General features: G+C 47.9%; 1 protein-coding gene across 1 annotated transcript in view; it reads right to left on the bottom strand.

Annotated features, from left to right (window-relative positions):
* Positions 1-26,372, bottom strand: part of WDR75 (WD repeat domain 75) — a 552,173-nt gene that overhangs the window by 7,999 nt on the left and 517,802 nt on the right. Inside the window, exon 20 of the mRNA XM_069615630.1 lies at positions 22,240-22,331. Coding sequence (XP_069471731.1) covers positions 22,240-22,331 — 92 coding nt within the window. The remainder of the gene's footprint in view (positions 1-22,239; positions 22,332-26,372) is intronic.

Below are 26,372 nucleotides of genomic sequence, written 5' to 3'. Positions count from 1 at the left end.
CTACCGTGTTGTGTCTTTACCGCGGGCTGTGTTCACAGCTACAGTAAAGCACCCATGGGTGCAATTTGTCAAAATGGCCTGGTCTTTTTTTCCGCCATTTCTTGTTGTTTCGGTCCTTCTTGAGATTTACTCTGCGCGCCAAACCAGGTTTGGTCCCTTTGTTCATTTTGTCTTTGGCGGGATTCACGAGTGAATCCCCGTCTCTGGCTTAGAGTGTCTTGTGGGGGCAGGAGGTGAGGAAGGTGCCCGAAACTCCCTGTGCTTAGTCTCCTAGGAGATCTGAATGCACCCTGTGATGATTGGCTGGTTGGCTGGCCGGCAAGGACAGCCACCCTGCTGGGTGATTGCCTTCCAGCCAAAAAGACTCGCCTCTTATGCAGGTTTCTCCCATTCATTCCAACCTAGCTGTCAGTCGACCACTGGACGAAGGAATCCGAAGAAGAACTGGAAGAAGAAGCATGTTGGAACTCCTGGACTGTTGGTTTGCACGATGAAGCCCTGCTGCTGTGCTGAAGCTCCAAGTTCGCCTCGACAGAGAAGCTCTACAATGACGACTTCTTCCCTTGAGTTGGTGGGACCAATCAACTCCAAAGTAAGCCACCTGGACATCCATCTCGGAGCTGGTTGAATTTCCACAGAGTGCTGCTGGAAACCGCATAGCCAGGCAGAGGAACACCAGTTTGAGTGCATTGCTTTTAAGTTGGACAAGAGCTCCAGGAAGATCCTGACAAAGCCTGAGCCCCCTCAACAGAGTGCGGGACCCCAGAAGCAAGGTGAGTTCACCTCGACAGCCAAGTGCCCCGGTGTTGCTATTTGCGGTAGTCGCGAGAAGCTGAAACGCCAACATGCCACTGATTTGTAAGTTTGCCAGTTGTGGTCAGTGACCGTCCCATTGTGGTGCAGGAGTCCCCCAGAAGTCCTTCCTCTTGCCCCCACAACTGAGTCCCAGGAACAACAGGATCTGCAGCGCTGCACAGGAACAGGGGTAATCAGCTGCATCTTTTTCTTCAATCCAAAAGGTACTGTAAAGTCTGAGAGAACTTACCTCTCACTGTAGATTTGCTTGCTCTTATACTTGACAAGTCTCCCGGCTTGTGGCCCTACATTTGATTCTTCTTTCTTCATCAAACACTTCTTAAAACATTGTGCAAAGACTTCTACTTACCTTCAAGAAGTGCCTGAGTTACATAGACATTTGCCCATTGACAGTGGCTTAACCTAGTTCCTTGAAAGACTTCTGTTTTTTGTTGCACCTATCCTTCCAGGAAAGGGTTAACTTACTCTGCCTACTCTAAATATAACAGATCTATAATAATGACCACAAGTATCCTAGTTATTTATGTCACCTGTGGGTGTAGGTATTATATGAGTGTCATCCCCATAGGGAAGTTACTGAAATGTAAGAAACCTAAGAGTGTGGATTTCTGAAGTGTGTTTGAGTGATGCTTTTATATTGTTCCTTCTGAAGAAGGCTAGTTTAAATGCCTGGTAATAAAATAATTGTTTTGTCAAGAAACCTTGAGTATGAGTGTTTATTTGAATACTTGTCACTGTGAAATCTCCCTGTAACTGCATTACTGCCCACATTGACCCCTCTTGCGGTAAGCCTGGCTGGTAGGCCACACTACCAACCTGTGTAGTTCAGACTTATACCAAAGGTTGGGTCCCTATTACCAGGAGGCTAAGGTTGTTGTAGTGCACCCTAAGGGAACTACGCAAAATCTTTACCTAACAGTTTTGTAGAAATTAATCACTGTAGGGCCGCAAGGTGGGAGGCTTGTGAAAAGCAAAGATTAAAGCAACTCTGCAAAATAGCAGCAAATGCAAGTCTCACACACATTGTTAAGTACCCCTAGTTAGGCAGTACCTTCGGTCTGAAGAAGGATCCAGCTGGCTTGTTCCTGTTGTAGTCCTGCAGATCCTGTTCTTGGGCCTCAGTCGTGGGGACAAGAGGGAGGACGTTTGGGGACTCCTGCACTACAGTTTGAAGGTCAGCGGCAGCAATGGGCTTACTCCAGAGCAGCAGCACTTCGCAGTTTCAGCTACCGGTCAATAGCACCACTGCGGTTCTCTGACACTTGATGAGTTTCCCTTGCTTCTGGGGCCCAGCACAGTTGAGGTGGCTCAGGCTTGGGTTGTCCTGCTTCGAGGGAGTCCTCTGGAGCTTCCTGAAGGTCGGGTCCGCTTAAAGACGATGCACTTTATTCTGGTGCTCCTGACCCCTGGCACTCTGTTCCAGCAGCAGCAAGGAAGTACAGCGAAAGGGTTTCCAGGCAGGTTTGTCTTGGGCTCGATTGGTCCCACCAACCCAAGGGGAGAAGTAGTCAGTTTCTGGCTCCTCTCGTCGATATGAGAACTGGAACTTCAGCACTGCAGCGGGACTTCATTGGGCAAACCAACAGCCCAGGAGGTTGCAGCAAGCTACTCTTGGTTTCTTCTTCGGATCCTTCGTTCAGGGGTCGACTCTGCCTTCCTTGCAAAAGACCTCGCTTTTTATGCAGGTTTCTCCCATTCATCTGCAGCCTAGATGTCGCTCACACAGCAGGGTGGCTGTCTTCCAAGGACAGCCAGCCAATCACCTTTGGGTGCATTCCTGTAACCAAGGAGACAGAGCACAGGGAGCTTTGGGAACCTCCCTTGATTCCTGCCCTGCCAGATACGCTGGAGCCAGAGGCGGGCTTCACCTGTGAATCCCGCCAAAGACAAAACAAACAAAGGGACCAAACCTGGTTTGGCGCGCAGAGGAAATCCCAAAAAAGCCCTCAAGCAAGAAACGGCGAAAAAAGAAGACCAGGGCCATTTTGACAAAATGGGCACACATGGGTGCAATCCTGCAGCTGAGGATTCAGCCTGTAGTAAAAACGCACAATGGTAGGAAAAATAAACCACTGCCACCAGCCATTAATTGGAGTGAGGGTAACAAAAATGTTACATGAGAAAGTAGACATAGGGGATACTAAGTAACCCCCCAGCAATCCATAGAAGATGGTGTGTGCTGGGGCTACAAAGAGAAAAACGGTAAAGTCAATTTCACTTTACTACTCTGGGAAACCGTATTTTAACCAAGAGAAGGTATTTAAACCTTAAGGGTTTAAACCGCAGGACTTCCTGTTACGCTCACCTGGCTCCCCACAGAGGCGATCTGTACTGGACAGCTGCGGTCTCCACCAATGTGACGCGTAGGGCCGAGATGACTGACTGGACTGGCCCACCTAGCTTCGTTTGCTTGGCCCGTAGGAATATTCTTCTGTAAACGGTGAAAGGGAATTAACCACCCGTGGGGTTGAGCGTAAATCCCCCCCCCCCACCCCCGCTGTTCTCCCCACAGATCACCTTTGATGTCCCCTCTTATAGTCTCACCTGATGGTTTGAAAAGATGAGCTCTCCATCCTGCATTGAGCGCAGGGGCGCGGTGATAACCAGTTGCTTCACTGGCTCGATGGAATTGGCGAGTTCCAGAACAATATTGACTCCGAAAAGTATGTAGTTCATAAGAGTTCACTTGTCTGACTTTCACTCTTGTCCGATTCCTTGCAGTTTGCAGCTTGACCCCAGCGAAGAGTTCCTCGTGGTAGCTGACGAAGTTCAAGTAAGGATTTGGGTTATCCTACACAGTTAATAAGATAAGGTCAGAATGTAAACTGTGGCTTGCTCCCTTATTCAGGTGTGGAGGGAAAATATGAAGTTAGGGGAATAATGCCAGCAAGCGGACCTCTACGCTTGTCGGGCGTGGTCGTTTCCCGAGTCTGACTCCATATGGCTTTTATCAGCAGCTCCTACCACCTTCTTGGGTGGTTTTACAGGGCAATCCCGTAGAAAATGTCCTGAAGTTCCACAATATAGACACAATTGCATTTGCCATCTCCTTTCTCTTTCCTTCTGGGTTAAGGGTCCTTTAACCCCTCTGATTTGCATGGGTTCTGAAGCATCTGCTCCTTTGGGGTTAGCGTGGGTTTTGACCAACACCCGATTCTCAAACTTGGCTCGATCAGCCTTTCTGTTCTGAAGTCTGATCTAACTGGACCACTAAGTCTATATATGCAGCGCAGTCTTGAAGTGGGTTCTTGAGCCAAGACATCCTTGAGTTCTCCTCAAAGCCCTCGATGAAATAACGTGATTCGTTTTACCTCAGGCCATCCAGTTTCCACTAGTAACCTATTAAAGGTCGCAATGTAGGATAGAAGGTCCTGGTTACCCTGTCGTAGGGACAAAAGTTTGTTATCCAGGACCTGTCCTTGGGAGTGCCGGGCAAATAGTCTTTCCATGCTAGTTTGAAAGCCCTGAAAATCCCGAAGAATTGGGTCATCCTGAGTAATTAGTAATCAGCTGCACTGCCGCTGAGATATAACAATACAAAGGCTACCTTGGCTTGATCGTTTGGGAAGGCTCCAGGTCTACATAAAAAGTGCAAGCGGCATTGGTTCATAAACATGGCAAACCTTTTGGGATTTCCGGCAAAGCGTTCGGGTGGGGTTACTGGAATATGTCCTGGTAGGTTTATTTGCACAGGGTTACTCGATAACACAGGAGCTGGATTTCCCCCGGAACCAGGTAGGGGTGCTTGTCCAGCCTGGCTTTGCAATAGTTGCCTAGCAAGGTTATCAGTTCGCTCCTTTGACAAAATCAGTTCTCTTCTAATAGCATTGGTTTCTTGACGGGCGGAATGCACTTCAGCCCTCAGTTCCCCTAGTAATTAGGCCAATTGGTCAGTCTCTGAGGTATCCTTAACGCCCGGGTGGGAATTTGTGGGTAGGCTTCACGTTCTGTTACGCTCACCTGGCTCCACAGAGGCGTCAATCTGAACTGGACAGCTGTGGTCTCCACCAATGTGACGCGTAGGGCCGAGATGATGGACTGGACCACCTAGCTTCGTTTGCTTGGCCCGTAGGAATATTCTTCTGTAAATGGAGAAAGGGAATTAACCACCCATGGGGTTGAGCGTAAATTCCCCCCACCCCCGCTGTTCTCCCCACAGATCACCTTTGATGTCCCCTCTTATAGTCTCATCTGATGGTTTGAAAAGATGAGCTCTCCATCCTGCATTGAGCGCAGGGGCGTGGTGATAACCAGTTGCTTCACTGGCTCGAAGGAATTGGTGAGTTCCAGAACAATATTGACTCCGAAAAGTATGTAGTTCATAAGAGTTCACATGTCTGACTTTCACTCTTGTCCGATTCCTTGCAGTTTGACCCCAGCAAAGAGTTCCTCGTGGTAGCTGACGAAGTTCAGGTAAGGATTTGGTTAATCCTACACAGTTCAATAAAATAAGGCCAGAATGTAACCTGTGGCTTGCTCCCTTATTCAGGTGTGAAGAGAAAATATGAAGTTCGGGGAAGAATGCCTCCAGCGGTAAAATTAGGTAAGTCTATTGTGGTGAGAAGAGATCCCCTTGTTTGTCCCTTCGTCTCACCTTGTTGTCCTTTTGTTCCCCTTAGGGGCCGGGATACGGCGAGGATGCAATGGAGACTGCGCCGACCTGTGAAGAGGAATAGTACCCCCGGCGGTAATCAGGTAAGTCTATGGGGGTAGTTACTATTGCCTCCGTTTATTCCCTTGGCTCACCTTTGCTGTTCTTGTGTTCCCCTTAGGTGCCAGAGTGCGGCGGGAACGTGCAGAAGGATGCGGTGGATCGCGAGGATGCTGCGAAGGCCGGTGAGTTCAGCGCAGCGCTGCAGCAGGCGAGGCAGCGCGCGTAAAATGCTTCTTTCTTCCAGCTCGAAGGCGCGGTGGATCCGGAATTCAGGTAAGGATCGACGGTTTTGCTCTTATTCTAACCTCTTCTCCTTCTGTTCCTCCCTTTTTCTAGGAGCTGCAGACTCGAGGCGGGTGTGGCAGAAGACTGGATGCAGGCTTGCAGACATGGTGAGCGCTACGCTGCTGGATGCAGAATAACGCGAAGCGTGTGCTGCTCTTCGGGCGTGGTTTAAATAGCCCCCAAAGTAGTCCCAGGTAAGTATTCCTCCCCATCCCCACCAGAGTAAAAAAATAGTCCCTTGGTAAAATAGTCCCTTCCAAGCCTCATTTGGCTTGGAGCTCTGCAGCATGGTCTGCATCAGGTAAACTTGCAGCATGGTCTGCATCTGGTAAGTTCTACTCTATGAGCCTGGCGCCTATGGCGCCAGGACTGACTCCATATGAGCCTGACGCCATAGGCGCCAGGACCGCGCCCAAACAGCCCCTAGCAGGGGTTTTTGGGCTTGCTCAAAATAACTTGATGCCTGCTTCCGGGGTTGCTGGACCTGGTCTGGTTCCCGGGGGGAAGGCATCATGACACTTCCTGACAAACTGCACTGAAGGTGCTGTGTGCCCCCATACAAAAAGATGATGCCTATGGAGTTTGTCAGACTCCAAAACCAAAACAGATAAAAATACATGAGCGAGTGAGAAAAAGGTCTCTCACTACAGGATGAAAATCAAAAAGTCCAGCAAAAAAACTGGGGGGTCTCCACCGTAGAGGGGGAATTAGCGCAGAAATGAGAATTAACCGCAACACAAGGTCCTTAAATAGCAACTGTCAGAATGTTTTAATTTACATACCAGACTAGTCCCAAAAAGCTTGCCCGACAAACATTTACTGAGGATTGTGTGGGCACCTTGTGCAAACAGGACTGTTTCAAGTCACCACCAGAGGAAAGGGTGGAGAATGTAATCCGAATTAGGTTGGAGTGGCGCCATATGTAACAAAAGGAAAACCCATTCACTGAAGGAAGGCCAGATTCTCTGATGTTTAGTCCATCAGTGGGTGAACAACGTTCGTGGAATCAGACAGGTGAACAAGGTACCTATACAGAACCTGCAAAACTGTCCCTCATCAACGGTGGTCACATCAGAGATAAGCGAGTGTCGATTCCCTCTCGGGCTTCAGAACCTGAACTGTGGTTTGCAGAGTTCAGTTTTAAGGCATTTCATGCACTCTTACTAAGATCTCATTGTGCTTAGGAAGTTGTAAGTTCTAGTCCAAGCCGTGCAAAAGACTTGGCTCAATCAATCACACATCCATTTGAAGTAGTTGGCATAGCTTCATTTCAAGAAGTTGAACTTTAGACCTTGTAGGATTTGGTCTATGCAGTCTCTGATGCAGTATGACAGGACCCAAGTACACCAATACACTATGTACCCTGCTAAGCACTTTGAATCCAATATTCTGTTCAAACAGAAAACGGTGAAAAGCAACTACGCTATGGGTGATCTGATCGCCATGCAGGCAAAGGGCACAATGTTGTGCGCCACAGTTGTGCAAGACACTGGCCGACTGTCCGTTATGCTTCCACTAACTTTGCTACATACAACGCAAAACACTCACTAAGATCTGCCATCACTCGCTTAAAGACTCGACAGCGAAGCCCACTGTGGCGAAGCCTGCGCAGGCAAAAGTGTGCAGTGTTGTGCAGCACAGGTGTTAGGCGCTGTGATGTTGCGCCCCTAGGACTACTACAGTGAATACAGAAGACCCCATTCCGCCCTGCAACCCCCCCTTGCCCTCAACTCCACATTTCAGGTAAGAGCACTGGCACCAATGCATGACTCCATAGTCACCCTACCTGGACTTCCGAACCCACCCACATTCAGGGATGCACTTTAAAACCTCCAGCCCAAAAATCACAATCTGCCCTTTGTCTGATCGCACCATCACCTTTCACATCACCATTAGCAAACGGCACAGCCCCATCCACTCAGCAAAACCAGAAGCTCTAGCCAGCTGCTCCAAAAATCTCAAGACCACCTCATACTTCCACTCACATACCTCAAGGATCTTACCAATATAGCAACCAACCCAGAAGCACTCATCGATCTGTACACCATATTGCAAGCTGTCGACACCCTTGCACCGCTTAAATGAGGCAAAGCCAACCCTATGCCAAAAGAACTCACGGTTCATTCCAGAACACCTTGCGACCCACGCTGCAGAAATAGCTTGGAAAAAAGACTCAAATAAACTATGCTTCACTTCCCTTGCAAAAGAATATAGAAAAGCGATACACTCCACCAAACCCAGTAGCTACAACTCCGGAATTGACCATACCAAATCCAACACTCGTGAACTTTTCACCATCCTGCGAGAACTAGTCTCGGGGGGACTGCTATTCCTCCCGCAGATACCATAGATGATACTTGGTTCTCTAAAGTGCAAGAAGCCCTCATTGGAAAAATCCTCACCCTACAGGGGAAAATCTACACCAAGCCTCCATCCACCATCCTCTCGCATTTACCGAGAGGCCAACACCCACCCCAGCCCCCCGCCCACTTACCCTCCCCACCATTCAAATTCCCACCTGTATCAGAGCAGGAAGTGGCCAACATTATAAAAGGCCTCAAACCCTCCCACTGCAAAGGAGATGCCTGCCCAGCCCCCATCAAAGAATGCGCTGAGGGCCTTACACCTGTCATGGCAATCATCAACTCATCGTCCTTACAAAGTACATCCCAGCCACCTTGAAAGAAGCCTGGATCCTCCAGCGGCTCAAAACCCTCGCTTGACCTTACCATTGCCACGAACTACCACCCCTAACACTACCGTCCCCTTCATCGCAAACAATCCTTGACCACAGCTTACAGCCAGATTCAACCCTACCTTGAAGAAACAGACATTCTCGGCATCCGCCAATCAGGCTTCCACCGAAAACACAGAATTGAGTGTTGCTCAACCTTAAAACGCAACTGGATGACATTAAAGATATTGGCAACTCGCCCTGGCCCTTATGTTGAACCCATCTGCGGCCTTCAAACACTATGCAATCACCTCACCTCAACAGTCAACTTATCCCCTACAGCCACCGCCTGGCTCAGAGCCTTCCTGGCTGACAGATCTCTTGTGTCAGCATAGACTATCACGCAGCCCCATCCACATCAGTGACCTGTGGCATCCCACAAGGTTCATCAATCTCCCCTCACACTTAACATTTACATGAAGCCTCTCTGACCATCTTGACGTCCTCAGCATATCATACACAAACTAGGCAGACAACACCCAAATCCTCCTCCCTCTGTCAGGCATATACTCCCAAGATGTGTCTGCCATCAACTCAGTCTACAATGAGATTAAACTGGATGGCTTCCCACCTCCTCTGTCTAAATGACAGCAAGGAACAAGTTACTTACCTGTATTTGTTCTCCAGCATGGGTCTGGCATGGATTCACAGGCTCATGAATATTCCCAGCCAGGCTGGGAATCCTCCGTAAAAGATAAATTCTGTTTCATTTCTGAACTGTATTTCTCCTAACCAATCACTGAGCTCTGGGTCATAATGCCCCCAAGCCAGCGACTGCCCTCTACCTAAACCCCTCCTCTGGCAGCCATCTTCAGATTTGGTAACACGTAAAGTGGCAGTAGGACTTAGAAGAGCTGCAGAGGGGCGGGCACGAGAAAAGCCGTCTTCCACAACAGGAACTTAAGTGGAACAGAATGCATAGGTTCAAAAGGAGCATCCATGAACCTAGAGAGTATCAAAGTGAGTTCCCATGCCAGGGGTGGAGCCTTCAACAGTGGGAACGAACAAAACAGTCGTTTGATTAATTCACCAACCAGACTGTGGGACCATAGACCGAGGACCACCCCGGAGATATGGTGTAGTGGGAGATAGCCAGCAGATGAACCTTGAAGGAGGCGTGAGCCAGCCCCGCTTTGGCCAATTACAGCAAATATGGCAGCATCTGAGGAACAGAGGGTCGATCTTCTGTGAGCAGCACCAAACAGCCAATCTCTTCCATTTGTGCCCATATCATTTTAAAGTAGACAAAACCCTGGCCTTGGCAAGCACATCCTTGAAGTCTGCATGGAGATCGTAACCCCCAAATTCTAATGCTGCAGGAGCCAGGCCTTCAGGTTCAGCGATCCCAGGTCGTGGTGCAGTATTGCAGCCCCCTCCCTGGTGAGATCTGTGGCCACCTGAAGCTTCACTGGAGGGGTCGCAGACATGCTGAGAAGGTCTGGGTACCTGATCTTCCTCTGCCACGCCAGTGCGACGAGGATCATCTTGCACCAGGTCGGAGTTGATTGAGGACTCGAAGAAGCAACAGAGGGAATGCATAGCATACAGAAACAGGCCATCCCAGGGGAATGAGAATGCGTCCCCCATGTGGAAACCTGCTGGCAAACCTCCCGCACTTGGTGTTCATTGCAAAGAGATCAATCAGGGTATTGCCCCACCTGCCGAACAGGTTGTCCACTTGGTCCTGCCGAAGCTCCCACTCGTGGCATGAGCGTAGCTCCCTGCAGAGAGAATTGGCAACATTGTTCTTTACTCCTGCCTGAAATGGAACGCAGAACATACCCAGTGCCATAAATACTGCGCCTCTTTGGAGAGCCCTGGGGATCTGGTGCCTCCCGTTTCTAGATGTAAAACATTGTGGTATTGTCTGAAGACCTGCACCATCTTGCCCTTGAAGGACGGCAGGAACGGCTTGAGTCCCAAAACACTGTCCATAGCTCCAGACTGTTGATGTGCAATATCTCCTCTGGCCGCCACAGGCCTCTGGCGTGAAAACTTCGGTGTGGGCTCCCCACCCTTCCAGAGAGGCATCCGTCGTGACGGTCTCCTGGTGTGGCAGGGTCTGAAAATCCACGCCTCCAGGTAGATGAAAGCGCACTCCCCACCACCTCTCGTTGAGCGCGATCCTGTCTTGGAAACTTCCTGACACTTGGATCCAACGGGTGTCCAGAAACTCCTGCAGCGTGCGCATCCGTAACCTGCAGAGCCGGATGAGGTAAATGCACGATGAAATCATGCCGAGCAGAGACTTGATGGTCCTCACTGTGGCAATCTTCAGTGCCAACAGCCGCTGCACCTTGCCCAGGATGGCTGCAATCCTCTCCTCCGACGGCGCCTGACAGGACACTGTTGAGTCGGGATCCCAGGAACAGCGTGTCCTGCGGTCGAGTCAAGCAGGACTTTGCATAGGCACTGAACCCCAGATCCATCAGAAGACGAACGGTCCTCGCCGTGTGGCCGACAGCAACTTCTCTTGAGCTGGCCCCGATGAGCCAGTCGTCCAAGTAAGGGTAGACGTGAATCCCTTGTAGTTGCAGATGGGCCACCATCAGCGCCTTGGTGAAGACTCTGGGTGCCGACTTCAGTCCGAAGGGAAGGGCCTTGAATTGGTAATGCTTCCCCTGAATGACAAAGCGTAGAAACTTGCAGTGTCTCTTGTGAATGGGGATGTGGAAGTATGTATCCTCCAGGTCCAGCGACGACAAAGTATCCCTCTCCCAGCTGTCCGAGCACGTGTTGAAGAGTGGCCATTCAGAACTTCTGTGACTATGTATTTGTCCAGTCGCCGCAGGTCGAGAATGGGTCTCCAGCCCCCACTCTTCCATCATACGAGGAAGTACCTTGAGTACACTCCAGAGCCCGGGAGCCACTCGGGACCAGCTCTATCGCCCCTTTCTTTAACATGGCCCGAACATCCAGCAGCAGCTGGAGGACGTGGCTTTTCTGCCAGCTCACCAGTGGCATTTGGGGACACTTTGGATTGAATTATAGGGTGTGTCCTTGGCCAAGAGCATCCAGCACCCAGCAGTCAGTGGCGATGGACTTCCACACACTGACGAAGTTCGCCAGCCGTCCTCCCACTGCTTGGAGGTAGATGGGCTGCAGTGTGGTCCCCGACGATGGCATCCTCCTCCGAAGGCCTTGAAGCAGTGTCTGTTGGTTTCCTGGGCTGAGGAACAGGAGGGTTGGCGGTAAGAAGAGGAGCCCCCGCCGAGACCGCTTGAAGAGCAGGTAGACTTGTTTCCCCGAGGACCGAAAGGACGTTCTCCGCTTCTGTAATGTGCCCAGGGCACGTGCAGTCTCAGTGTCCGCTTTGATGGCTTGTAGGGACTCATCTACAGCTTTGCCGAAAAGGTTGTCACTGTCAAAGGGCATGTCCAGAACCCTGGTTTGGACCTCCTTGCGAAAGTTGGTGGCCTTGAGCCAGCCACGGTAGCTAAGGCAAATGCTGTTGCCCATCTGGCGGAAACACACGTCCGATGTCAGTGGCCACCGTGATGGCATGGTCCGATGCCACTTTGTCTTCCTGAAGAATCTCCAGTGCCTCTGACCTCTTATAGTCAGGGAGGAAATCCAGGAGAGGTTGCAGCTTGAACAACAGCTCCCGGTCGTAGTGCATTACTATGGCAAGGGCGTTGGCGGCCTGGATGGTCGTTGCTGCAGAGTAGATAACTCGCCTTCCCATCACATTCAACTTCATATCCTCGTTGTCAGGAAGGGTGGAATACGCCGAAGACGTTGAGCCGGACTACTTATTCCTGGTCGCTGCAAAGACCGAGTCCGGCGACGGGTGTGCCTGCAAGCACTTGGGTGCAGAGTCTGGCACTGTGCGGTCCCTCTTCGCTGGGGCTGTAGAAGGGTTCTTCGTGAGCACCAGCCCTTCATCCCAAAGGTCATCCAAGAGAGGGACTGAAAGTATGGTCTTCCTCCTCGCCTCGCGGCGCTGGTATAAGAAGCCCTTCTCTTCTGGCGTAAGCTGGAACAGCTCTGATGCTCTGGAGATCATCACATGGAATGATTTGATCTTGTCCGGCAGAGAGGAATCTCGGTGTAGGAGACAGGAGGCCCCCATCCCGCCGTCATCCGTGCCCATCGTCGTGTTCGAGCCAGTCTCACCAATGGAGAGTGGAGGAGGCGGCGAAAGGGTGGCAAGGAGGCAGCAGATGCCTCTTCCTCTTGAGTGGTGGTTCCCCCGTTGTCAGCGGGGTGGTCGGCACCAGAGCCGCTGGGGGAGCGGGCAGAGGTGCGGCTGGCATCCTCTTCTGCATCTCGGATACCAGTGTATGCAGAGTTGAGAGAATGTCCACTGAGGGGTCTCTAGCTGGTAGCGGAGGCCCAGGCATAGGAAGTTGGGGCGGGGCAGAGCCAAGGCAATTGTCGTCCTGAGGCCCTACATCACCTTCCTCGACGATATCTTCATAGTCGCTATCGTCGGCGCCCTCATTGTAAGGCAGACTCAGACATTTCCCAGGTCGCCATCGCCCTCCTGGATGGTCTGAGGCAGACAAGCTCATCCTCCTCAGCAGAGGAGCCATCCGTGCCCTGGAGGGCTTTGTCACCTCCCCCACCCCCTTCTTCGCGTCCAATGGGGACAGTCTCAGGGAGATGATCAGCATCCTCTTCTCCGGGTTCTTCTCAATGGGTTGGAAAGCAGCCTCCCTCCTGGGCGGGAGGGACATTCTTGCCTTCGGAAGGGTACCCTGCGGGTCTGCCCTTGGAGCCTTCGAATGGGATGCTACCACCACCTCGATGGAAGGTGCTGCCTTCTCCTGGTGCACTTGGGCCTGCACGGTAGCTGTCCTGCTTGGCCTTCATGGTCGTCCCAGACACCTTGTCCTGCTTAGCCTTCTCCTTGCCGGGTCGGCTCCTGGGCCCCCTTTGGTCTTCTCTGTCGAGGGTAGGCCGGACCCTGTTTGGACGTCTCTGTGGCCAACTTTAGCTTGCTTGGATGATCGAACTTCCTCTTGGATGAAGATCCAGAGCATTGACTGGAGATCGAAGCAGCTGGGAATGCTGAACAAACCCTGGCCGCCGAGGAGCCCCCTGCAACAGCGCTCCTGGCAGTAGCGGATTTGTGGTGCTTGGCCTTTTGTTGTACACCCGCAGGAGGGGCGTCCTCAAAGGACTTAGAAGCCCGCTCAGCTTTCCCAGATCCAGGAGAGGCATGCCCCTGGGAACCAACCGGTGCAGAGGTCTTGGCCTGCAGCCACTCTTCCAGCCGTTTACACCGATCCTTCAACGTGTGTTTCGAGAGTTCACTGCAAAATGCACAATCTTCCTCCTTGTGCGCTGGTTGCAGGCAATAAAAGGCACTGAACGTTTCTCGTCCATATAAACATTCTGCAACCCGCAGCCGGTGCAAAGGTTGAAAAAAAGGGAATCCTTTTCCTCCACCATAACCCATGCAGTGTAGGTCTTGAAGAATCTTCTGGAAGCCTCCACGAAGAAACGCGACGAAATCCGACCTTGAGGGGCACTGAAGAATCCGAAAAATGGGTCCCCATTTATCGGAAAGGTTGACCGATGGAGCACATGGGTTCGATTGACGGAAAAATAGAGTAAAACTCTTCCAAAAAGCAAAAATCGCAGTAAAAGCTTGAGAGCTAAGCATGAGGACTCCGGATAGGGAGAATTCTCAGAAATGTGGTAATTCCCCTCTACCTTAGAGACCCCCAGCACTTTTGCTGGACTCTAGGACATTTTAATTTCTAACCTGGAGCGAGTGAGACCTTTTTCCCCCACTCTCTCATGTATTTTCCTTGTGATTTTGACTCTGGTTCTGTTTGGTTTCTGGAGTCAACTCCATAGGCATCTATTTTTGCATTGTGTCACACAGCACCTTTAGTGTAGTGACACAGGGAAGTCTTTTAGATTTACCAACGTTTAAATACCTTACTCTGGCATCAACTACTGTTTCCCAGAGCAGTAAAGTGAAATTGACTTTGCTGTAGTGTAACTTTCTAGACCCATCATACACACTATCTTACAATAGGGTGCTGGAGGGATAACTTAGTAGCCCCTTTGTCTAACTTCTCATGAAACATTTTCAATGTTACCCTTGACACAATTAATGGCAGGTGGCAGTGATTACTTTTCACTACTGTGTCTTGTCTTTACCACAGGCTTCATTCACAGCTGCAGTAAAGCACCCCTGGGTGCCATTTTTGTCAAAATGGCCCTGGTCTTTTTTCGACATTTCTTGTTGATTTGGTCCTTCTTGAGATTTACTCTGCGTGCCAAACCAGGTTTGGTCCCTTTGTTAATTTTGTCTTTGGCGGGATTCACAAGTGAAGCCTGCCTCTGGCTCGAGGGTATCTAGTGGGGGCAGAAGTGAGTGAGGTGCCCGAAACGCCCTGTGCTTAGTCTCCTAGGAGATCTGAATGTACTCTGTGATGATTGGCTGGCTATCCGGCAAGGATAGTCACCCTGCGGAATCCCTACAAAATATCCCCACCAAAAATATCGCTGTACATATGGCCTTTTGTCTCGCCATAGGTGATATTTTTGGGGGGGGGGATAATTTATGGGAGCAGGGGTTGCGGGGGCGACCCCTGCACATTTTAAAATAATGCGGGGGTTGCGGGGTGTCACCCGCAGGGTCCATGGGTCAATATCGCCACAAAAATATGGTGATTGTATTGCGATATTTATTTGGGGATATTAACACTTGGAACCCCACCCTGCTGGGTGACTGACAGCTAGGCTGGAATAAATGGGAGAAACCTGCATAAAAGGCAAGGCTTTTTGCTTTTTGGCTGGAAGGCAGAGTCAACCACTGGACGAAGGAATCCAAAGAAGAACTGTAAGAAGATGCCTGCTGCAACTCCTGGACCGTTGGTTTGCCCAGTGAAGCCCTGCTGCTGTGCTGAAGCTCCAAGTTCGCCTCGACAGAGAAGCTCTGCAAAGACGCTGCTGGATCCCATATAGACAGGGAGAGGAACACAAGTTTGTGTGCGTTGCTTTTAAGCTGGCCAAGAGCTCCAGGAAGATCCTCTGGACTCCCAGGAAGCAGGACTGACCGAGCCCGAGCCCCCTCAACTACCCCAAATCTTTACCCAACAACCACCAACACTTGAACGTGCAGTAACAATATGAAGATGGCTGCCAGAGGAGGGGCTTAGGTAGAGGACAGTCATTGGCTGGGGCAATATCACCCAGAGCTCAGTGATTGGTTGTTAGGAGAAATACAGTTCATAAATGAAACCAAAACCAATTTTTACTTTTACTGAGGATTCCCAGCCGGACAGCCAGGAATATTCATGAGCATGTGAATCCATGCCAGACCCCATGCTGGAGAATACAAAATGTTACATGAGTACGTAGGAAAAGGGGCTACTAAGTAACCCCCCAGCACTACACATGGGGTGTGCTGGACCCACAAAGAGAAAAAGGTTAGTAAAGTAAATTTCACTTACCTTTTCTACAGTTCCAAAGAATAGCAATTTAAACTAAGAGAAATCTAAAGGATTTCTCTGTGACACTGCACTGAGGGTGCTGTGTCACCATACAAAACAGTAGATTGCTATTGAGTTTGTCAGACTCAAAAAACAAAGGAAACTCATAATCCAAACCAGATCAAAACACAAGTAAGAAAAAAGGCTCTCTGGGATTAAAATTAAAAAGTCCATATGTCCTGCAAAAGAGCTTGGGGTCTCTAAGGTTGAAGGGAATTAGCACAGAAATGACAGACACTAACCTGACAGACACCAACTTGAAAACTGGACACGAGGAAGCACAGCTGGGGTCCTGCAACCTTCCAAGGTTCCTTGTGGCTAGGAAGCACTGAAGTGGTGACTGCAGATCCTAAATGTTTATGTACTGAAGTTCAACAGTGGATGGTGCTCGCCTTCTTTGGTGTGCAAGGTCCAGACGTGTAGAAACATTAAACCCTCTACCCTTTAAGACTTGTTTATCAACTCCCTGCAGGGAAACTGACATAGCATCAACCATAGCAATAGCATGTTCATTGAAACAACCCAGTAGCAGACAGCCTGTGACTGCAGCTTTAGGGACACCCAATGACTACCCAAAGAACATGCACACCAAGGAGTGCCATCCTTCTCAGAGTACTGTAATTGTGGTCCTCCAAATCTTCCGACACCGTATCAGCCCCTCCCATCGGGCCTTTCAAAACCATACCAGAGTTTAAGAACTGTGCCCCAAATGGCTCCCAGATCGTCCTGTTGCTTGAAATACCGAATTGCAGGTGTATCCCGATATCACTGGACTCTCAGGACTCCAACTGCATGCCTGCTATCTCTGAACACCACTAGACCAGAGAATCTGACCGCTCTGGCTAGAATGACAAAGATCACTGAGCTGAAAAGGCCGAAGCATTTCACAATTCTTGTGAAGATCATGTACCTGAACGCTTGACACGTCTTCTTGGGTTGTCACCAGCTTTATCAAATTCTAAGGCCACATTACAGAACAAGCCATGTGCTATAGGTGGTGAGCAAGAATTATGTGAAAGTGGTTTGCTGGTGTATGTACATGCATGTATACACAATATAGCAAGCATCTAGAAGATGTGTAGAATGTATTGGTGTTGTCACAGCCAGGACTAAGCTATCCAGTCAGTGTGGAGGCAACACAAAGACCATCAATGGAAAACTATAAGAGGCAAAGTAATAGACACTAGGAGCCAGGCACCACTGCCCACTCTGATGCTGGCCACAGACATGGTGCATAGGGGATCTGAATCCACCCTTCCACCCTTCTACCCAATAACTAACCATGCTCATTATCGGGGCACTGGCTTCCATATAATCAACATTGTCTGCCCCAAAGAGGTGGGTGTGCAAACAGGAAGGGAACACCATAGGGAAGTTAAGTGGCCCACCAGCAAACCCCCTGTTCAGGGGGACCAAGGGGCAATGTTTACGGAAATCAGTCTGAGAAACGAGCATTTTTGGCAGAAGTCCGTCCCTCCAGAACAGGGGGAACCTTGCAGGCTTCACTCAGAAGTTGACAATTCATAGAGTGAAGGTTCGAGCAGGTGTGTACACCTAAAGTGCCTTTCTGGAGTCGGACGAACCAAGGTCTGACTCCAAGATGATGTAAGGCCTCTTTACCATTCTAGGTGAAAAGAAAAAGATCAATTTAGAAAGACTGTTCCATGACCACACGGAGCAGTCTTTCTGAATCAAACTGTCACGCCCCTGCCGCACATGAGAAGTGCAGGACAAGGAGAATGGATGTGTGGGGGGGCGGGGGGCTTTGTGGGGTGTGTGTGTTTTGCGGGAGTCTCGGGTGGGGGGGCTTTGGCGGGAGAGGGGTGGGGAGGAACAATGGGGTCTCAGGCCAGGGGTGTGGGGAATCTCGTGAGCATATTGCCCTTTGGGTAACCTACATGCAATGGGGATGGGGATGCAGAATAACTGACACCAAATCTAACCAACTCAGTAAGATGGCAAAGGTTCCGTTTTAATATCAATTATCTAAAAGTGAGTTACAACGGACATCAATGGACAATCGCTCAAGCCCCCTTTATCATAAAAACATTTATAGACTATACGTGATATCATACTACGTTGCAAATGAGAAAAACCTATGAGGGGTTGTGATAGGCTCAAGAGGAACATCTAAATATACTTCTTTTATAAAGGGGTGGGATTGTGATTGATATCTACTGTCAGTTGGCCAATTTATGCCTACCTTTAAAGACATGTAATCTTCAACACTATTAAGTACACTGTATATTTGGCTCTCAAACTATAAGGCCCTTCGCTATACGGCCATCTCCTATTAGTTGGCATGCTTGTGCCATGTATGGAACATGCGGTTCACTTCGCAGCATTTAAGCTCAAACCCAGGTGCCAGTAAGTGGACTTGACTTCACCTCCCCACCCAATTAGCCCTTCATCACTCAAGTCTTCTGCCATGCAGATGGTCTTTGAACTTGGCCTTCCAAAGTATCCTTGTCTGTGGGAATATATGGGAGTGAGAGCATGCACCATCGTTCTAGGACTCCATGCTCAACTCTATTTCCATCCTTGGTTCATGTGACAGGAGACCACGATCTGGTCCATTTTGCAGCATTTAAAGGTCTTCAATGAAAATAACTTGGCACTCTTAATGTTCTTTCTTTGCACCTTAACAAGGGAGGATTCAGCTTCTCAAGGTCACCGCTTTCAAGAATAGATAACCAGCCTTGGCTTGCTTCTGCTTTGACACCAGACCAGACAGCCTTGCCGTTCGTTTCCACGATCTCAGCTTATTCATGCTGCAACAGTTCATTCTTTCTTCTCCATGGGTCCAGGCTTATTAAATTCCTGAGACGGATGTCCAGCTTCAATACAATGGCGGCTTCGCCAGCAGTCTATTCACAACGTATAGCCAGCTTATAAGATCACTTAATCGACTTGCATTACTGCATCTGTACAGTCATTGAATGACTTGCCTTTTCTATAGTGCGTCACATACAAGAAATCTTTTCTTTTATGAAAGTTTACTCTATCCTTAACTTCGTCAGTTTCGATAAGGTCCATGCATTCTCTTTAGCCACTATTACTAGTGAGTCACGCTCGTCCCTTGTGACGTCACCAGCTTCTCTATTTTCATATTCCTTCAGGGAGCTCCTCCCTCAGATCATCATCCCTTCAGTGATACATTTGATAGGGTTTTCTCAGAGGAGATCTTCTCTCAAACACTCGCTGCGGAATTGGCATACCTGCAGGTGTCAAGCGTGGCACAATCTCAGGCTTCCAAAATACAGGAGGTAGGGGGGGGGCAGGACTTCTTGCACAGGCATTTACTTGCTCCTCTACATTCCAAATATATATTTTAAAAAACTAATTGTAAAGCACTTGTTAGGCAAAGTTTGTATGCAGTTCCATTTTGGACCACTACACAGAATTAGGTGTAAGCAAAACCAACCTGTGGTATAGGTCTGTACTACACAGTTTTGTGGTAGCATTGCTGAGCAGCCAGGCTGGTCTCAAGAGGCAATGTGAGCTGTAAGGTTGTTACACTGAGGTCTATAATTACAAGTATTCAAATAGACTTTTACTCAAGGTTTCTTGGTAAAACACTTATTAATTTGTTTCACAGTCAGTTATAAAACATTCACTAGAAGGAGGCAATCTATATCACACAGAAATATACTTCGGTACTTCACAATATCAGGTTCTGAGGCATTTAAACTATTTTGAAGGAGGAGCAAAATGGCATTCAGAGCATTTGAAGTAGGAGCAAAAAGGCATAAGTTAATAAAACAAATATTACAGTTCGTCTTAAACCGTGCAAATAGTTTGAGTTCCCCAGAGGAGTTGATTCAATGCAATAGGTTAGGCCAAAGTCAATGGGCTAAAGTCTTGTATAGGATAAAGCATTTCTGGAAGTTAAACGGAAAAGTCTTTGCAAAGATCTCAGAAGTAGTTTGTAAAAGAAAGATTCATATGTTGAGTCACAAGCTGATTAACCCTTCAAGTTGCCAAAGTTTCAAGCACTTTCGCAGTGAGAGGTAAGTTCTCTCGGTCGGGTTTTCACAGTACCTTAACAATTAAGAAAAAGATGCAGCTGAAGAAGTCTGTTCCTGGCAGTTCCTGCAGATCACGCTGTTCCTGAGCCTCAGTCATGGGGACAAGAGGGAGGACGTTGGGGGGACTCCTGACTGCAGTGCGACTGGTCAAAAAGGTGGCAAGGGCAAATCTTCAATTCCGGTAGCTGTAGTCAAGCACACAAACTGGTGTGCTTCTCCCTGGCTATTCAGTTTCCTGCAGCACTCTGAGGAAAATACAACCAGCTCCGAGAATGGTATCCAGGTGGCTTAAGAGTTGATTGGTCCCACCAACTCAAAAGGAGAAGTCGTCGTTGAAGGGCTTCTCTGTCGAGATGAACTTGGCGATTCGGTTCTGCAGCAGGGCTTCACCGGGCAAACCAACGATCCAGGAGTTGCAGCAGCCGTCCTCTTCCAGCTCGTCTTCGGTTCTTTCGTTCCAGTGGTCGACTCTGCCTTCAAAGCCAAGAGACTCACCTTTTATCCAGTTTCCTCCCCTTCATTCCAGCCTAGCTGCCACTCACCCAGCAAGGTGGCTGTTCTTGCCGGACAGTCAGCCAGCCAATCACGCCAGAGTGCATTTGGGTCTCCTAGGAGACTAAGCACAGGGAGTTTCAGGGACCTCCCTCACTTCCTGCCCACCCCAAACACTCGGGCGCCAGAGGCGGTCTTCAGACCTGAAGCTAGCCAAAGGCGTAGGAACAAAGGGACCAAACCTGGTTTGGCGCATAGAGACAAACTCTAGAAGGACCTTTCCAAAAAAAATTGGCAAAAAAAGAAGACTGGGACCTGTTTAAACAAAGGGGGCTCAGATGCCATCTTGAAAAACATGGCTCTCGCGATTTAATGCTACCGGTGTTCGCGGTCGGGAAAAATCATGGTAGTTTGTTGTAAAACCACTGCCAGAAGCCATTTCGAGAGGAAAGGGTAGCATTTGACTGCAACATGAGTTTCTAGACATAGGGGATACTAAGTAACCCCTCCAGCACTCTGGTAAAATAGTGTGTGCTGGGTCTAGGAATTTGGAAAGACTAGTAAAGTCAATTTCACTTTACTTTCTCTGGGAAACAGTAGTTTATCCCAGAGAAGGTATTTAAACCTTGGGAAAGCCTAAAAGGCTTCCCTGTATCACTGCACTGAGGGTGCTGTGTGACACAAATGAAAAGCCGCCGCCTATGGAGTTGTTTAGACTCCATAACCAAAGGAATAAACACAGAAAACAAACAGGATTAAAAAATAACTAAGTCCCACAGTCCAGTAAAAGTCTCTAAGGTAGAGAGGAATTCGCACATTTTGAGAATTCTCCTCAACAGCTCTCAAGTGAAAAAAGACCTCTACAATGCCGGTTTTACGATCAAAAGAAAATCGGTGACTGTAAAATTGGTCTTTTACTCTTGAGTGCTTTAAAATGAGGTCATTTCACATAGAACCCTCTTTACAGCTTCTGTACAGGATGCCGTGCATCGGCCTGCAGGTGAAAGTTTCACATGGGAAGATAGTAGCCAGTAGCAATAAGGGCCATTTCAAACGGTTCCATGTAATAATGTCCCCTCAAAAATATCTCCATGCAAAAATATTGCCGAAATTATTGCATGGAACATACGGGGGAAACCCCCGCAACCCTTTTTTTTTTTACTTTTTTTTTCCTGGCCCTGTCCCTGTATATGTGGTCACCCATATAATATCGCGACAACCTTTTCCCGACGATATTATATACGGCGACCATATATATATATATATACTTTTCACATCTCCAGCTCCTGTGCTGTCTGACTCGTAACTCCCACACCACCCTCTGTGGGAGACCTGCAGCATCTTTATAATTTAGGTGCAGATGTTTGAAAGGTATCAGGTATTATCCCTATAATATATATATCTCCTGCATAACTGATTATGCCAGATATCTAGGAGCTGCGTTTTGCTCCTGGTGAACAAATCCCAATTTCGACCCCTGCATATCCACATACAGAAATTGAAAAAAGTAGTTTTTAAAGTAGTTATGCTAAACAGATTATTGCTAAAGGAATGTGGGCGTTCTCCAGCATTGGATCTTTCATAAATTCACATGCCTTGAATTCTTCATTGTCAAGCTGATGGGGTGGTGGGGATATTCATAGCCCGATTGGGTATTCATAGCAGGTGAATCAAATCTATGAAAGATACCAATACTGTAGAGCTATGATTACAGGTAAGCAACCAATTACATTTCTGATGGTCTGTATCTTCTCATTGTACATAAACCGGTCTTACCTTTGGTTGTCCTTGGATATCAGCAATGAATTAATGAACATTGAGCACAACAAAGAAGCTGCTGGTAGGACATGGGCTGGAGTATGCAGGAGCTGAAAAACAAGTAACATTTCAGTGGTTTGATTTTGTTGTAAATCTAAGGGGTCTTACGTTACTGGGAAAGCATGTGAGAAGAGGCTTGCTTATCTGGCCAACTTTAAATAGATAACAATGTGTTTGCCCACACTGTTCAATTACTTAGCAGCAAAGCACTTTTACATGATCCTACCAGAGAGAAGACCGATCACCTTGCACATTCATGGTTTAACTGCCTCCCTGTCAGGGAAGTTACCCTAAAGTCCACTTGAGGTAAGATTTCATAAATCTATCCCTTTGGTATACAAGTCCCCAACTCTTAGTTCAAGTCTGCACTACTCAAGGAACCTTGGTAGAGCGGCAGAGCAGTTAGGCTTATCATAGGAGGAAGATGTGAGCTGTATGCAAGTACACTGAAGCTAGTTAGTACAGTAGTTCAAAGAAACTACAAAGATGTTATATTAAAATATATCATTTATTATATTTACACAAGGAAGTCAGAAATATACTTTGTTCAATTAACCAACACATTTAAGAATACTTCTAAATACTTATCAAAGGCCAGGGCTTCAGTGGTTGCTTGTGGTACAATTGTTAAGAGTTTGACACCAATGATGTGGGATGTATTGACCCACTTTTGCTCTGCTATGCTGCATCACTCTGTTATGGTGGTGCCAGAAATAGCAAAATGGCCGCAAAACCCTTGTGCGCGCCAAAACCCCTGAAGATCGCGCTTTTCAACGCACAAAAAGATGGCTGCCCAATCTGCCACACGTGGTCAGTGGTGTAACAGAGCTCTCACTACTGAAATTTGTCACTGGACGCCACAACAATTGAAAGTGGAGTGCAGAAGGAAAAAGCAGTGCTTTGATAATGAAACTCCAATATTGCTTTAAATCACCTTTTCTTTGCTGCTGAAACTTCAGAATGCCAGTACAGAACACCTTCAAATATTCAAAATTCTCTCTTTGTGCTACAACTCACTTAGTTTAAAGAATCGCTGTGAATTTACAAGGTCCTGAAAGGCTAAGAGCATAAAGAGATTTTCACAGCTAAAGTGGCCTGTCAGTGGATCTGTAAAAATCTCTGTGCAGCAGAGGGCTACTTGGATGACAGCTATCAGGGGCCTTCCTGCTTAAACTTTAAACAGGTTATAAACTAAAAGTCAAAGGTTTGCAATCAATGAGGCCTGTTACTGATAGCAACCCATATTATAGTTGTTTTTGATCCCACAGGTTTAAAATCTTGAATGACAATTCTATTTGTTATTTGATATAACAAGTTTATTTTGTGCTAAGGAAAAGCCAAAAGAATTCAACAATTAAATTAAACCTGGCTGAAGCTGCAGAACTTGAATAATAGCTTTTTCTCACAGAAGGAAGGCCTTCCCTCAGCAGGAACTTGTGGGGAAGGGTTAATTGCTAGGTGGGGACAGAATTTGGTCTACAGAGGCAAAAGGAACAATGACAAGCTGCAACTCAGGAAACTCAAAGTGTGCATAGGGTCCTAAGTGGCCTCTGCAAGGAACAAACAAGGAGGAGCTGCTCCTGGACTGCAGGGAGACAAAAAGAGGCGGACCCAAACAACCATCTGTGGCTGAACATTAACAAAACACTTTTTAAAAAGACATAACTTGCTAGTCAAAATGGTGAAAAATATAAAAATGACAGTTCATTTAATTTCTGGCTCCACGTTTGAAGAGGCGGCAAAACCATGTGACATATTCCGGAAAGGAATGGCAAGAAATGTGATTTTACGTAATATGCATGACTATTAGAATTGTGAAAATGTACACGCATGTTCCCATGTTAAGCACGCATATTTGTGGAAAGTTGCAGAAAAATCAGAAAGTGTGTTCATAGCGAAAAGGGCAAAATTTGGTGGAAAGGCGAGACATTATCCCACAGCTACAGGGTTTTGAGGAATAGCTGCTATGCAAAATATGGGATCTTTGTGTGTAATTTGTATAAAAGTGACTAATGTAGAAATGTACATTTAAGGTCAAATCAGATTTTGAGACCAGTGGCTAAAGGGAGGTCTCAGAGGATTGTAAAACAAATCATAAAACCTGACATCACCCAGCCTTGAGCCAATCACTCAAATTGCAAGGCGGAGATGAAGTATTGACCCTATCCCAGCACAAAGGGGCAAGCTCAGCTAAACCGGCCCACACCCCCCCTGTATGATGTGATTTCATAGCATAAATAGAGACAGCTCACCAGACATAGGGACAGACAGATCCACTCACCCTCCTGATGCTGGTGGAGCACTCTGCTGCTGAACTCTACATCTTCCTTGCTCCAGACTCCAGAGCTTGGCAAAGCAAAGGCCAAATTGTATAGCTGAACCATTCTCAGCTAGGGCTCAAATTCTAGAACAGAACCCCAAAAGCCATGGGGAAGCATCATAATACAGCCGGGCTGTGCGGTTACTGCTTGCCTGCTGAAATAAAAAGCCTCAGAACCAAGAAGGGCAGATCCCGTCCAGTCCTGTGCCGTGCTGAGACCAGAGCTCCTTGCTGACCCTGTCCAGTCCGATGTGCACAGCGGTCAGTCCCTGATAGGTCCAGAATCCTGATGGTCCCATTTAAAAACGTATCCAGTGAGTATAAATAGGAAGAACTGTGTCATATAGCGTATGTACTTTGCATAGTCTTGTCCCTAGATTATACCCATCCCATCTTTCATTTAGAACCAGTATTGGCAGAACTATCTTTGCACGGACTCCTCTCATGTGTTCCTAAACTCTAACTTCCTATTGATTAAGAAAGTAATTCCCAAACCAAACAGAAAGCAGAGTATCACACCTGAACTGTTATAATCGGCCGTAAATGACCTTCCTGTGTAGCATTCTACTTTTTGGTAGCCTTTAATATAGTGTAAGCAAACTCATTTGTCATTTTTAAAAGTGCATCTCTGTTTTCAATTCTCATGAACAAGTTAGTCTCTTACCTGGTAACGTTCTTTCGATGGGATGGTCTGACGACGTATTCCATATCTATGACAGTAATCACCACACCTGTGCTGCTTCGGAAAATCTTCGGCGTCTGCGTCCTGCGTCGAAGTCGATACGCCGCCCTCGAGGACCTACGACGGCCGACGTCACTGGATGTTATAAGTAGGACGCACGACGCCCGTAGCCTCAGTTGTAGTTTTTTCCCAGAACGTGTGCCACCAGTCTTCTGCCAGTCTGACACACAAAGCCTTGCTTAAACGTAAGCTGCAATCGCATAAGAAATTCTGTAGCGGGGAAGGCAGGTAGGGAGCAATATGGAATACGTCGTCGCACCATCCCATCGAAAGAACGTTACCAGGTAAGAGAGTAACTTGTTCTTCGAGGGGATTGGGTCCTCCGACGTATTCCATATCTATGACAGACTCCAAAAGCAGTACCAAAGCAAGGAGGTGGGAAAAGAATTTAGAAAACAGAAATTTAGCATGCCCAATCAAAATGCGGAGTAAAGGACCACCTTGCCAAAGGCCAGATCCTGCCCCCGGATGGAATCGAGGGAATAGTGACGTACAAAAGTATGTACCGAAGCCCAGGTGGCTGCATCATAGATGTTGCGAATAGGAACACCCCTCTGCATGGCAGTAGAGGCAGCCATACCCCTGGTAGAATGGGCCCATAAGCCAACCGGTGGGTCCTTACCCGCCAAGCGGTAACACTCAGATAGCCAAAATAATCCAGCGAGACAAAGTCTGTTTCGTCACAGCCTGTCCCAAACGCTTTCCAGCGTAACCAATAAAGAGCTGATCGTCCACTCTGACCCAGGACATGCGTGAAATATAAAAGCTTAACGCTCTCCTAGGATCAAGCCTATGGAGCCTCTCCTCTTCCCAACAAGGATGTGGAGGAGGATAAAATGCCGGAAGAACAACCTTCTGGCCTAAATGAAATTCAGACACCACCTTCGGAAGAAAAGAAGGACAAACTCTAAGGACAACCCTGTCCTTATAAAACACAGTGAAGGGTGACTTAACTGAAAGTGCCTGTAACTCACTCTGCGAGCGGAAGTGACCACAACTAAAAATATAGTTTTCAGAGTTAATAGTCTC

This window comes from Ambystoma mexicanum, chromosome 9 (assembly GCF_040938575.1).
Source record: "Ambystoma mexicanum isolate Mex_15411 chromosome 9, UKY_AmexF1_1, whole genome shotgun sequence".
Classification (NCBI taxonomy): domain Eukaryota; kingdom Metazoa; phylum Chordata; class Amphibia; order Caudata; family Ambystomatidae; genus Ambystoma; species Ambystoma mexicanum.
The sequence above is the reverse complement of the archived record's forward strand: the minus strand, read 5'-3'. Positions and strand labels throughout refer to the sequence as shown.